We start from the raw sequence: 14,290 nt of genomic DNA on the forward strand, positions 1-14,290 counted from the left end.
GTTTTGAGCATTTTGTATTTGACGTGGGGGCAGGCTTGTAGTCCCAGCAACCTGATCCTGGTGGTTTGTACTAATTCGATTTCTGATGAGGCGTAAAGGAACCCAAAATTTCTTAGAGGGGTTGTCATTTGTACAAACATATGCATATCCCCTTCCTCTCAGAAGAAGATATCCAGCGATCCATTTTTCATCCTCTTTGATCCAAACAGGTATATGTGATGTTTCTTGTCTCTGAATATCTTCTTTAAAATGTCTTTCCCCAGCAGTGTAACTTTCCCCTTGGGGTAAATTTAGGTAATTTAGTGTAAGAAGAGTCAAAGATAACAGCTCAGTAGGTGCTAAACCTCTTTTTCTATTCTTTTGTAATTGAGTTTTTAGCGTCCTGTGCGCTCTTTCCACAATGGCCTGTCCTTGGCAATTATAGGGGATTCCTTTCAGATGTTTTATCTGCCATTCTTTACAAAAGAATTCAAAAGTTTTGCTGATATAGGCGGGTCCATTATCAGTTTTAATGGAATACGGAACACCCATAACTGAAAAGCATTGTAAAAGAAAACTGCAAACTGCCTTAGACTTTTGGGAAGGCATAGGGATTGCCCAAATAAATCGAGAATAAGTGTCCACCACCACATGAAGATAAGGTTTCTTTGGAAATAAATCTGTTTGAGTTACATCCATTTGCCACAGTTCATTCGACTGTAAGCCTCTTGGGTTTGCTCCTGCTATGTGAGTCTTTTTTGCTAATGGGGCACATATGTCGCACCTTTCTATAATTTCTCTAGCTTGCCTCCAGGGAATCTGGTAATTTACATGTAAGCGGCGAGCATTTGTGTGTAAAGCTGTATGTTCTTCTGTAGGTGACTTGAATATAGGCATTGCCAACAAATCTGCAGTTTTATTTCCTTGAGCCATTGGCCCTGGAAGACCTGAGTGGGCTCTAATATGCGTGATGAAGATGGGTTCAGTTCGTTTTTGAATAAGCTGTTGTAATGTTTGTAGTAAATTCTGTATAATTGGGCTATGAGCATTGAGAGAGGCCGTGGCTATCACAGGACATAAATTTACCACATACAAAGAATCAGAGACAACATTCATGGCGTCAGATACATTTTCTAATAGGTAAATTAACGTTGCTAATTCAACTTTCTGTGCTGACTTATACTTGGTATCTATAGTTATATTCATGTTTTCTCCAGTTATCCCACCCCTACCCCCGCTGGACCCATCTGTGTAAAAAACCTTCGCATTGGGGATAGGAGAGTCTCGAACGATAGAAGAAATAACAAACTGAGTCTTTTTCAAAAAGTCCCATGTCTTTCCTGGTGGATAATGAGAGGAAATTTCTCCTGTGAAATCTGAAAGGGCCCTTTGTAAAGATTCATTAAGAGGCAATATAGACTCAATTTCCTTTTTTGGTATTGGCAATACTAATATATCAGGGTCAAATCCTAGTAAAGATATAGATCTGAGTCTTGCTTTGATAATGAGTTCTGAAATTAAATCCAAATAAGATATCACAGACCGAGGCTGTTTGTTATGTAAATATACCCATTCCAGGGGACCTGCCTGTTGCATCAATGCCCCCGTAGGGGTTTCTTTTGTAGGGAAAATTAATAAAGAAACCTTCTCTCCCGGGATGAATCTTGAGAGAAATGATTGTTGCAACCTGTTCAAGAAGAAGTCCAATTCATTTTTTGCCTCTATAGTTAAATTTCTCGGGCTGTCTAGGGCAGAATCACCCTCCAACGTTTTAAACAAATTAGACAGTTCTGCATTTGGGATTCCTAGCGCAGGCCGGAGCCAATTCACGTCACCTAAAAGTCTCTGAAAATCATTAAGTGTTTTGAGGTTTTCTTTTTTGATGGAGATTTTTTGTGGACGTATAGACGTTAGGTCCAAAATAAAACCCAAGTATTGATATGGTGGCATAGTCTGTATCTTTTCTAAAGCTATTTTCAGTCCTGCTGTTTGCAAACAGTCAATAACAAAAGAATATACGTCCTGTAGATCTGTTTCATTGTTCATTGTGATAAGAATATCATCAGTATAATGAAAGATCATGGTTTGAGGAAATCTTTCTCGAGCAGGGCTCAAAATCTTATCTATAAAAAATTGACACATTGTTGGGGAATTCAGCATGCCCTGGGGGAGGACAGTCCATTGGAACCTCCGGCAGGGATGGGTATTGTTTATAGAAGGAACTGAGAATGCAAACCGGTGTTTATCATCCGGGTGAATAGGAATATGGTAAAAACAGTCTTTCAAGTCAATTATGACTAGTGGCCATTCCTTTGGGATAACTACAGGTGATGGTAAACCTGTTTGCAATTTTCCCATGGGTACCATAGATATGTTTACTGCTCTCAGATCCATCAACAGTCTCCATTTTCCGGACTTCTTTTGTATGGTAAATATAGGCGAATTCCATTGAGAAAATGAAGGCTCAATATGCCCTAATTCTAGCTGTTCTTCCACTAATTCTGTTAGCACCTTTAATCTATCAATTTTAAGGGGCCACTGACCTATCCAAATTGGTTCATCAGATTTCCATTTTATTTTTATCGGTGCTGGGTTCTTTCTGTCAGTGGCCCCTACCAAAAATTCTGAGTTTTCATTTCAGGAGAAGTTCCAGACTCTTCTGGAGCTAATGGGATGTGGAATTCAGCTTTCCACTGCTTATGTAGGTCGCGACCCCACAGAGAAGGTGAGAATGGGCCCACATGAGGTCTAATTATGGCCTTTTGATTTTCTGGGCCGTGAACTACCATAGTCCTTTTACTTAACAGACAGGAACTTAAACCTCCTACTCCTTCTAGCGAGTATGGAATTTCTTGTAGAGGCCAATTTTCTGGCCATTCCTTATCAGAAATTACTGTGATTTGCGCCCCGGTGTCTATCATTCCATTAAAGGGTCGCCCCTGAAAGTGAAGTTTAATCATCGGATTTTCCTCTTTAAATTTAGTAACCAAAGCGATAATTGGGTTATGGGCGGCCCCTGGATCTGTGCTTCCAAAACCTCCAATTCGTGTCTTATATGAAGTCCCAAATTTGACATAGGCACTATTACTATCTGGGCAATTGCCTCCCCCTTTTTGAATGTCCAAGTATCCGGTACCGTAATTACTACAACAATTTCTCCCTTTGAATCTGAGTCAATGACACCTGTGGTTACTGATATACCCTTTACATTGAGGGAACTTCTGCCCAGAATCAACCCCATTGTATCTGGGGGTGGCGGGCCTACAATGCCAGTTTTTAGCATGAAGGGGCATGCTCCTGGGTAAATTGTAATGTCCTCTGGGCAAGTTATGTCGAGCCTAGCGCTCCCCACAGTCGCATGAATTAATTCGCTAATTGTGAGCAATCTTGGGCTGGGCTCGGAAGAAGTATGGTTTGTGGGCTTTGCCCCTGATTTGCTCGGGCCTGGGGACTGGCCCGGTAGGCGTTTCCCTGCATTGGAAATGTGTGTCCCTGAGGAGCTTGATTTAACAAAAGATGACAATTTCTTCTGATATGGCCCTGTTTTCCACAATGGTAACAGAAGAATTGCCTCCTGGGTGTGGTGTTAAAACCATTCCCTGTGTTATTATTAGGGAGATTTCCAGATCTGCAATCTTTTGCCCAGTGGCGACCTCTCTTGCATTTTGGGCAGAGACCAGGCTTTGGGGCGGCGCTTTTTCCCCGGGGGTAGAAAGACTTTGTTCCCTTACTAACTGCAAAAGTTTGCACTGGATCCAGGTTTGCTGAAGAATCATAAACATTTCTGCAGGCATATAAAAATTCATTTAAGTCAGCCTTGTCCTGCAAAGGGGCCAATATCAATTTGCAGGCTGAATTCGCATTATGATAAGCCAAACTTTTTTCTAAATATTTTCTAACCTGCTTATCTTTGACTTGTATTTTCAAAGCATCTTTGAGTTTAGCTACAAAGTCGATATATGGCTCATGGGGACCTTGGGTAATTCTTAAAAAGGTTCCTGCACCTGTGCTGTTCATATCAAGTTTTTCCCATGCGGATACTGCAATATCTTTAATTATGTTTAAGATTTCCTTAGGTAAAGCAGCTTGTGCCTGAATATCTGCATATTGATTTTCTGCCATTAATAATTCATACGATAGAGTGACCCCTGCCACTTGTTTTTTTGTTCCATCCGGGCTATATAATTTGGATTTCACACCCTCCGCATAGAACATCTCCCATTCCGTTCGCTGTTTAGATGGCAAGCATATTTCAGCTAGTTTTTGAAATTCATGCAGTGTCCAAAGTGATTTTCGACACCAAAGTCTTAGCGTTTCCACACAGTATGGAGAGGTTGGCCCAAATTCCTTACATGTTTTCTTAAACCGTTCCATGTCTTCTATTTCAAGGGGTTCGTAAATGGTTCTATATACTGTTTGTAACGGAACTGAGGCCGGATTAGCAGAAGTACTTTGCACTGGGCTCTGAGCCCTGACATGTGGAGCACTAGCCTGTGATTCGTCATCTGAGCCAGCACTATTTTGTGATTCCATTCTGTGTACAGAATCCGGACTCACTTGTGGACTTAGCACCGGGGGTTGGTCATCAGTGTTAATATTTTGATTTGGGTCCTGAGTTTCTAAATTATGTTTCCGAGTAGATTTTTTGTTGGGAAAAATGCCTATATTTTTGATGGTGGTGCTAGATTCATCAGCCTGCACTTTGGCCTGGATTTTCATTGGATAGATCTCCTTATTTTCCAGGCTGGTCTTAGCCTCACTTTTCCCACACTTTTTCCTTCCGAAATACCAGCCAATACCTATGCACGCCATAACAATATTAGCAACCACAGAGATTCCACAAACTATGGTTAATGGAGCCAACACAGGCGAGGCAAATATTTGAGTATCAATTGTCATTTGAACTATAGACCACAACCATCCAAAAGCAATGAATTTACCTATCATCCAGCCTATTTGTTTTAAATAGTATGGAAATATCCACTTGACAAATGCCAAACCAAAGAATTTGTAACAAGGTGGCACAATCAACACGGCTGACCATAGAAGCCATCCAAGGATCTCCAGAGGCAATTTCCAATAAAGCGTTTCACTTACAGTTATTGAGGGTCCAGGTCCACCTGTTCCCGTTCGGGCGCCATCTGCAAGATATCTTCGCCGTTATCTTGGCTGGGTATTTGTGAATCCAAGAACAGTCCCCAGAATGAGAAATTACTTCCCATCCCCTTGTCCCCTTTCGGGGGAAGACCTTGGTAATATTTATCCGCAGCTAATAATAATCCACACAGACAAGAACGATAGGGTTTAAAAGATCGGGCAAGGAGAGCCAGAGAATCCTCCTGCAGCCAGCAGCTTTTTCACAGCAGGCCCTCACTCCTGTCCCTCAAGCTATTTATTGCCAACTCCACAGCGCCCCACCTGGAAGGGTTAGGTGGGGCAAAAGTCACAGAACAATCCTAAGGAAACACTTTTAAATACAATTCCAAGAATCATCTTATGGAAACTTTTTCATATGCTACAAGAGAGATGCTCAACAGGCTATGTTGATAGCTCAGCTGCATCTTCAGATCCACAGGAATAAAATGGAGTATTTTCCTTCTTTCTTAGATCATTAATTTTGGGTAGACATTGCCAGACCTGAGTTAAATTTTAGAATATACTGCTATGTTAGAGAACTAATTGATGGTAGTGGGGAAAACTCACATGTTGGGATTGGAATTGGAATTGGAGCTGTTTGTCTTTTTTCCAATGCTGAGGTCAAATTCCAGGGTCTCACACATGCAGGGCACTTGCTATATACTTGCTGAGTTATATCCCTGGTCCTACACATCAATCTTTTTTTTTGGGGGGGGGCACATTTGTGTGATGCTCAGGGGTTACTCCTGGCTAAGCACTCAGAAATTGCCCCTGGCTTGGGGGGACCATATGGGACGCCGGGGGATCGAACCTCGGTCCTTCCTTGGCTAGCGCTTGCAAGACAGACACCTTACCTCTAGTGCCACCTCACCAGCCCCTCTACACATCAATCTTAAGAGAATGTTTATTCCCATTCTCTGCTATAAGATACCTTCTTGGCTGAAGATAGAATGTGAATTTGTCAGGCTGAGGGATAACACAAAGGTTAAGTCCAGTGTAGCATGAAGCTATGGCCATGCCTCTTGTTCATATCCTGGCACCTGATACAGTCCCCCAAACACTGCCAATTGTGACACCTAAATACTGATGGGTAAAACCCCAAAACCAAAAACGAACAGAAAGTTAGTTTGTGGAACTGGAGCTATGGTTCAATGGGTAGGGTGATTGCTTTGCATGCAAAGTGAGTTTGTGCTGCATTAACTACTAAAATGGAATCCAGAACTGGAAATATGACTCTGGTAAAGCATATACCTTGAATGAGTGTTGGAGAATCCATTTTGACATGGCTATATTTCCACAGATTCATGGTTGTCAAATCTTGGAAACAGTATACAAATACAGCTGTGGAGGTTTGCCTCCTGTTCGCAGTGCATTAGAAAAGTAAGTTATGGTTTAATTGGAGTACGGGTGGGTATTCAAAATGACTTGATTTACATGTTTTATTCTCAGTTTCTATCTAGAGGAAATTACAACCAGAATAAAAAATATACATGAGGAGAACAATAATTTTAATTAATTAATTATTTTGTTTTTGAACCACATTCAGTTGTGCTCAGGGTTTAATTCTGGCTCTGCACTCAGAAATCACTCCTGGCAGGCTCCAGGGACCATATGGGATACCAGGAATCGAATCTAGGTTAGCCACATGCAAGGCAAATGCCCTACCCTCTGCGCTATTGCTTCGGCCTCTCTCCCCACCCCATCCCACCCCACCCCGTTTTTGTTTTTGTTTTTGTTTTGCCTTTTGGGAAGGCCCCACATGTCAGTGCTCAGGAGTTACTCCTGGCTCTGCACTCAGGAATCATTCCTGGTGGGCTCAGGGACCATGTGGGATGCCAGGAATCTAACCTGGGTCGTTGGTGTTCAAAACAAGAACACTACCCACTTTATAATTGTTTTAGCCCCCCAGCAGTCATTCCTAATGGTGGCTAAATGATTTGAGACAGTGCTTTTTAACTTTTGGATTTCATTACCCAGGGAGCACATTATATGTGCTTGGTAATTTTTCTTTAATTTTTTTCTTTTTCTTTTTTTTCTTTTATTTTGGTTTTTGAGTCACACACGGCAGCCCTCAGGGGTTACTCCCGGCTCTATTCTCAGAAATCGCTCCTGGCAGGCTCGGGACCATATGAGATGCTGGGATTTGAACCACTGACCTTATGATTGCAAGGCAAATGCCCTATACCTCCAAGCTATCTCTCCGGCTCCTTTTTTTTCTTTTTATAACTCCCCACTCTTCCTCCCATGACTGCTGTCTGGCACCCAGACCCCAACACGGTAAGGCAGGGGAGTTTCTTTCATTTTGGGGAGGGGGGTTGAATTACACCCGGCGGCACTCAGGGATTAACTCCTGGCTTTGCACTCAGAAATCGCTCCTGGCAGGCACGGGAACTATATGCGATGCTGGGATTTCAACCACTGTCTATCCTGGATCGGCTGTGTGTAAGACAAATGCCCTACCACTGTACTATCTTTCTAGCCTCAGAGTTTCTTTCTTTCTTTTTTTTTGCTTTTTGGGCCACACCCGGTGACACTTGGGTTTACTCCTGGCTATGAGCTCAGAAATTTCTCATGGCTTGGCAGCCATATGGGATGCCAGGGATTGAACCGAACTCCATCCTACATTAGCACATGTGAGGCAAACACCCTACATCTTGCACCACTGCTCCGGCCCCCCAGAGTTTCTCTCTCTCTTTTTTTTTTTTTTTTTGGATCACACCCAGCGGCACTCAGGAATTACTCCTGGCTCTGTGCTCAGAAATCGATCCTGGCAGGTCATGGACCATATGGGATGCCAGATTCAAACCACCATCCATCCTGGATTGGCTGCTTGCAAGGCAAATGCCCTATCGCTCTGCTAATCTCTCTGACCCCAGAGTTTCTTTAATTTAAAAAAAATTTTTTTTTGTTCGCTCCTGGCAGCATTCAGGGGTTACTCCTAGCTCTGCACTCAGAACTCCCTCCTGGCAGCCTCAAGGGACCATATGGGATGCTGGGAATCAAACCCAGGTTGGCCATGAGCAAGGCAAATGCTGTACACCCTGGCTATCTTCCAGCCCAATTTTTCCTTTTTCCTGTTTTCCTTTGTATTAGGGGCCATATTAGTGGTGCTCAGGATTTACTCCTGGCTCTGCACTTAGGGATCCTTCCTAGTAGGGTTTAGGGGACATTATGGGGGTGCCAGAGGTCAGACACAGCTCAGTTATGTGCATTTGCTCTACCCACTATACTATCTCCAGCCCATGACCCTTTTTGTTTTGTTTTGTTTTTTGGGGGGGGCTACATCCTGTGACGCTCAGGGGTTACTCCTGGCTATGTGCTCAGAAATCGCTCCTGGCTTGGGGGACCATATGGGATGCTGGGGGATCGAACCGTGGGATGTCGAAGGCTAACGCCAGCAAGGCAGATACCTTACTACTACACGCTACTGCTCTGGCTCCAGGTTTGTGTTTTTTTTGTTTTTTTGTGGGCCAACCCAGTGACATTCAAGGGTTACTCCTGGCTATGTGTTCAGAAATCACTCCTGGCTTGGGGGGATCATATGGGACACAGGGGGATAGAACCATGGTCCATCCTAGGTTAGCACACGCAAGACAAATGCCCTACCACTTGCGCCACCGCTCCGGCCCCACCATGACCCATTTTTAAATGATAAAATAAGATATAATAAACAGTGACTGTCTAAGAACAGTGAGATAGCAAATGTCACACTTAGAAATTTTATCATAACAAAATTATCCAGAAATGGAAGCCAGGGCCAGTGTAGACTTAGGATATGTTTCTTTGGCACCACATATGGTCCCCCAGGCTCTACCAGGACTGATCCCTGAGTGCAGAGCCAGGAGTAAACTCTTGAGTATTACCTGGTGTGGCTTAACTTCCCCCAACCAAAATAGTAAAACCAGAAACAGAGAGATAGTTCAAAGAGTTAGAGCACATACCTGCATGCCCAAATTTGATTCCTATTATCACATGGTCTATAGTCTCCTTTAATTGCAACAGAAATAAAACCAATTTAGGGCTGAAGAGATAGCACAGCGGTAGGCCTTGCACATGGCCAACCCAGGACGGATGGTGTTTTGAATCCTGGCATCCTATATGGTCCCCTGAGCCTACCAGGAGCAATTTCTGAGTGCAGAGCCAGAAGTAACCCCTGAGTGCTGCCAAGTGTGACCCCCCCCCAAAACAAACAATTTAATACTGTGATAACCAAAAAGAGACACTTATGTCTGTTGAACTTTTACAGGAATCAATTTTAATGTTTTGTTTGTTTTTGTTTTTCGGCCACACCTGATGATGCTCAGGGGTTACTCCTGACTATGCGCTCAGAAATCGCTCCTGGCTTGGGGGACCATATGGGAACCCCATGGATTGAACCGCAGTCCATCCTAGGTTAGCACAAGCACAGCAGATGCCTTACGCTCTGTGCCACTGATTTGGCCCCTAATTTTAGTCTTTTTTACAAAATTTGCAAAGAAAATGTTTTTATAAAACTATCAGACTATTTTATGAAAATTTAAAACTCAAGATAGGCTGCAAATTGGGGCCAGAGAGATAGCACAGCAGTAGAGCATTTGCCTTGCATGTGGCCAACCTAGGACAAACCGGTTCAATTCCTGGCATCCCATATGGTCCCCTGAGCTTGCCAGAAGTATTTCCTGAACACAGAGCCAGGAATTATCCCTGAGCATCGCCAGGTGTGGCCCCAAAACCAATAAATAAATAAACACATAAACAAACAAATAAACTGAAAAATAAAAAGGCCGCAAATTGAGGGAACAGAGAAATGGTTCAATTAGTTAAAGTGCATGCTTTGCATGCAGAAACCCTTAGTTTGTATCCTAGCATTGTATGAGATCCCAAACACAGAGCTGAGAGTAACCTCTGACCACCACAGGATGTGGCCCAGAACTTAAAAGCAAAACAGGGACTAGAGTCATAGCATAGTCGGTAGGCTGTTTGCCTTGCATATGGCTGAGCTTGGTTCATTCCCCAGCATCCCATATGGTCCACCAATCCTGCCAGGATCGATTACTGAGCACAGAGCCAGGAGTAACCCAAATGCTGCCACTGCCATGTGTAGCCCAAAAACCAACAAAAAATACCCCACACATTTAGAAGTTTAATCCCTTAAGTTTGTCCACAAATATTTAAATAAAATGGCACAGTGGTTTTTAGTTTAATTGGTTATTCCCCATATGGCTTATCAATCTTCCTTCCTCTTTATTTTATAGAAATTGTGGGGTTATGAGGTTTTTCTAAGTGGACTGCTAAGGCTCTTGCTTTTCTTACAACTCAGAATCCTGGCTGTGTGTCATGGAGTCATGTATAAACAGCTCTCAGCTTGGATGCTACATGGACTCCTCTTGGACCAGCATGAAGAATTCTTTATCAAGCAGGGTCCATCTTCTGGGAATGTCAATGCCCAGCCAGAAGAGGATGAAGAGGATCTGGGTATTGGGGGACTTACAGGAAAACAGTTGAGAGAACTCCAGGACTTGGTGAGAGCACAGCAAGAAGCATAACATACTCCTGCCGAGAGAAGGTCTTTTAATTACCCACTTCTCTAGTTTGTGATAGCCTGGACCTTTCATTATTGATGCTTAGATGTAAACATTTGGCTTTATCTTCACTTAATGGTGTAAATTTAATATTGATTTAATGTGACTACAATAGAAAGTGTTTACCTTTTTCCAATATATGCTTTTGAGGAGTTAATGATAAATTTAGTCTCCTAAGGTAGTCTTGTAACTACCTTATGGTTATTATTATGTATTTATTTAGTTTTTGTTTGGGGGTCACACCAGGGCTTACTGCTGACTCTATGCTCAGTGATCACTCTTGGTGGTCTTAGGGATCATATACAATGCCAGGGGTTGAATTTGGGTTGGCCAGATGCAAAGCAAGTGCCGTAACTGCATACTATCTCTCTGGCTTGGGTCTAATTTTAAATATACTAATTCTTGTGGAAATGCCCATATGGTCCCTGAGCCTTCCAGAAGTGACTCCTGAGCACAGAGCCAGAAGTAACCCTGAACACTGCCAGGTATGGCCCCCAAAATATAGTGACCTAAGAAATAGAAGCTCTGAAGCCCCCCAAAATTAAGATATCAGCAATGATTCAAGTCAGAATTAGGAGCCTGTGAAGGAAACATGAAAAATCATTAAGGGGCTTAAGGGATTGGATGAGTTTTGTTGTTGTTTCTTTAGGTTTTGGGCCACACTAGGCCCAGACGATGTTGCTCCGGGGACCATATGGGATGCTGGGGAATCAAACCCAGGTCTATCCCAGGTCGGCAGCCTGCAAGGCAAACACCTACCACTGTGCTATCTCTTCGACCCAAGGATTGAGTGGTTGTGTTTGAAGTTTATAGGCTCCATCTTGGTTCTCAAACTTGGGTATCAGAATCACCTCAAAAGGCGGGAGATGGGGGCATTTGTGGTGGAAATGTTGCACTGATAAAGGGGTTGTTCTTTTTATGACTGAAACCCAACTACAAACATGTTTGTGATCATGATGCTTAAATAAAGATATTATTTTTAAAAAATAAAATAAATTGTAGGCAAAAAAATGTTAAATTATGGATTTCTGGGCCTCATTTCCCAAATATTTTGATTCTTGGGTAGGTTTGAATTTTGTTTCAACAAATTCCCCAGTGAGATTTCTGGTCAAAAGCCACACTTTAATACCGCTTAACTAAAAGAATGGGCCTAATCAGTTTCCCTGACTTATTTAGCCAACTGCCTCTTTTAAGAAAAGTCGCAGTTTTTCTCTTATAAATTTACTGTGTCTAAATAATTTACATTAAAAAAAAAACCTTAACTAGCCAAATAAAAAACAACCCAATTTTTAAGACAAACTAAACTAACCATACAAAATTTTGTAGGATCATTTCAAAATCGAGTGGACATTCTAAAAAGATTCTCATCATTAGATATTATGAAAAAATAATTTTCATAATTTGTGAAAACAAAATGTTTTTGTAGTAGCCCCCAATTGCATCCTGGATTTCTAGCCCCTCTTCCCTACCCTACCCCCAAAATCATTCCAGCCTGCTTTGGTTAAACAGTTGTAAGGGTCTGAGCCACGTAGATGTATAGACACAAAGAAAATCAAAGACATGCAGACCAGGGGAGTGTAAAGTTATTTCATTGTGCAAGGAAGATGCAGTGAGTCCTAGACTTACTGCATACATTTTATACAGTCTAATGAGGATTAAACTTCCAATAGTCACCAAATCATGCTGTCTTGCTACCTGAAAATAGGATTATGTCTCTCTGACTCTCTGCTACTTTAAGAATTAGACAACTTTAGACTTAAGAGTGCTTCTAGAAATATAAATTATGGGTTGAGAGTTACTGAAGCTTTGTTTTCCTATGTATGTTTTCAACTTTTTGTCTTCTATGGATTTTTTCCTTCACTAGCGCCTGATAGAAGAGGAGAACATGCTAGCTCCATCTCTAAAGCAGTTTTCTCTTCGAATAGAGATTTTACCATCCTACATTCCAGTGAGAGTTGCTGAAAAAATCCTCTTTGTTGGAGAATCTGTCCAAATGTTTGAGAATCAAAATGTAAACTTGACGAGAAAAGGTAGTAATCTGGTTGCCCAGTGTACCGCCCTTACGGGCCCTTTCCTGATCTCTGTGGCCCCACACTTCCTAGTCACAGGGATGTGTTCCCTCAGCCCCTGTTGTTCTGTCTAACCTGACAGTACCTTTCTTTTGGGCAGGATCCATTCTGAAAAATCAGGAGGACACTTTTGCCGCAGAGCTGCATCGTCTCAAGCAACAGCCACTATTCAGTCTGGTGGATTTTGAACAGGTGGTGGATCGTATTCGAAGTACTGTAGCAGAGGTTTGTTTCCCTTTGTATATTTTATTTTATTATTTTATTTTATTTTATTTTTGTGTTTTGGGTGTTCCACCCAGCAATACTCAAGGCTTACTCCTGGCTCTATGTTCAGGGATCACTCCTGCTGGGCTTCAGGGAATTGATATATTGAGCCAAGGAACCAGTTAGAGTTGGCTAACTATAATTATATAGATAGGCATCTTACCCACTGTACTATCTCTCTATCCCCAGTCATTGTATATTTTCTGAAAAACCTTGTTTCTTCTTGATGTCCTTAAAATGTAGCTTAGAGGAAACTTTTTGATAGTTAAAGAGAAGAAGCAGCAAGTGACAGCATTCTCTCTAGGCAAGATGCAGAGGTGTTTTAGCCTTTTCACACATGACAGGAGTTTGCTGGGTACCTGTTTGGTTAATTAAATATATAAAGGTAGTTTGAGTTTCATTTTAGACAGTGTTTTGTTGGGTATGTCTTTACAGTTTTACTGCTGATTTTGTTTACTGCCTTATTATTTTAGTATGGCCTTATAATTTATTCTTTGATTTATGGGAATTATAATCTTATTTGGAATAATCCATTCTAATAAGTAAAATTTCTCAAAAAGCTAACATGGGGACCGGAATGATAGCACAGGGGTAGAATGTTTGCCTTGCACATGACTGATTCGGGTATGACCCAGTTTGATTCCTGACATCCCATATGGTCTGTCCCCCAAGCCTGCCAAGAGCGATTTCAGAGCACAGAGCCAGGAATAACTCCTGAGTGCCTCTGATGTGCCGTCCCCCCCAAAAAAAAAGGGGGGGGGGAGCCGGAGCAGTGGTGCAGCAGTAGGATGTTTGCTTTGCAAGCGGCTGACCCAGATGGTCCCCCGAGCCAGGAGTGATTTCTGAGCATCACCAGGTGTGCCCCAACCCCCCACACCCCAAAAAAGCCCACATGGTCCCCCGAGCCAGGACACCCACATGGTCCCCCGAGCCAGGAGTGATTTCTGAGCATCACCAGGTGTGCCCCAACCCCCCACACCCCAAAAAAGCCTGGTGCTGTAAAGTATGCAATAAAAGTGAGTTCAAAACCAGACCTTCTGAATCAGGTCAGTACTCTAAAATGAATTGTGCTTCATCCACCAACTAAAATTATGACCAGTATGGGAGGGGGAGTCCTTCAACTTTTGTTAGGTACTTATAGAGGTGCTGGGAACCATGTGATCAATGCTGGAGATTGCATTCCAGGCCCTCTGAATGCAAGGAATGAACTCAAGTCTTTAAGTTATCTTCCAAGGTCCAGTAATTTATTTTTGTTGTTGTTTATTTGGTTCACACCCAACA

At 42.4% G+C, this 14,290-nt stretch overlaps 1 protein-coding gene across 1 annotated transcript in view; it reads left to right on the forward strand.

Moving 5' to 3' along the window:
- TUBGCP4 (tubulin gamma complex associated protein 4) overlaps positions 1–14,290 on the forward strand; it is a 57,952-nt gene that overhangs the window by 17,336 nt on the left and 26,326 nt on the right. Inside the window, exons 6-9 of the mRNA XM_049782477.1 lie at positions 6,416–6,495; positions 10,415–10,616; positions 12,541–12,706; positions 12,846–12,970. Of these exons, the coding sequence (XP_049638434.1) occupies positions 6,416–6,495; positions 10,415–10,616; positions 12,541–12,706; positions 12,846–12,970 (573 nt within the window). The remainder of the gene's footprint in view (positions 1–6,415; positions 6,496–10,414; positions 10,617–12,540; positions 12,707–12,845; positions 12,971–14,290) is intronic.

This window comes from Suncus etruscus, chromosome 10 (genome assembly GCF_024139225.1).
Source record: "Suncus etruscus isolate mSunEtr1 chromosome 10, mSunEtr1.pri.cur, whole genome shotgun sequence".
NCBI lineage: Eukaryota > Metazoa > Chordata > Mammalia > Eulipotyphla > Soricidae > Suncus > Suncus etruscus.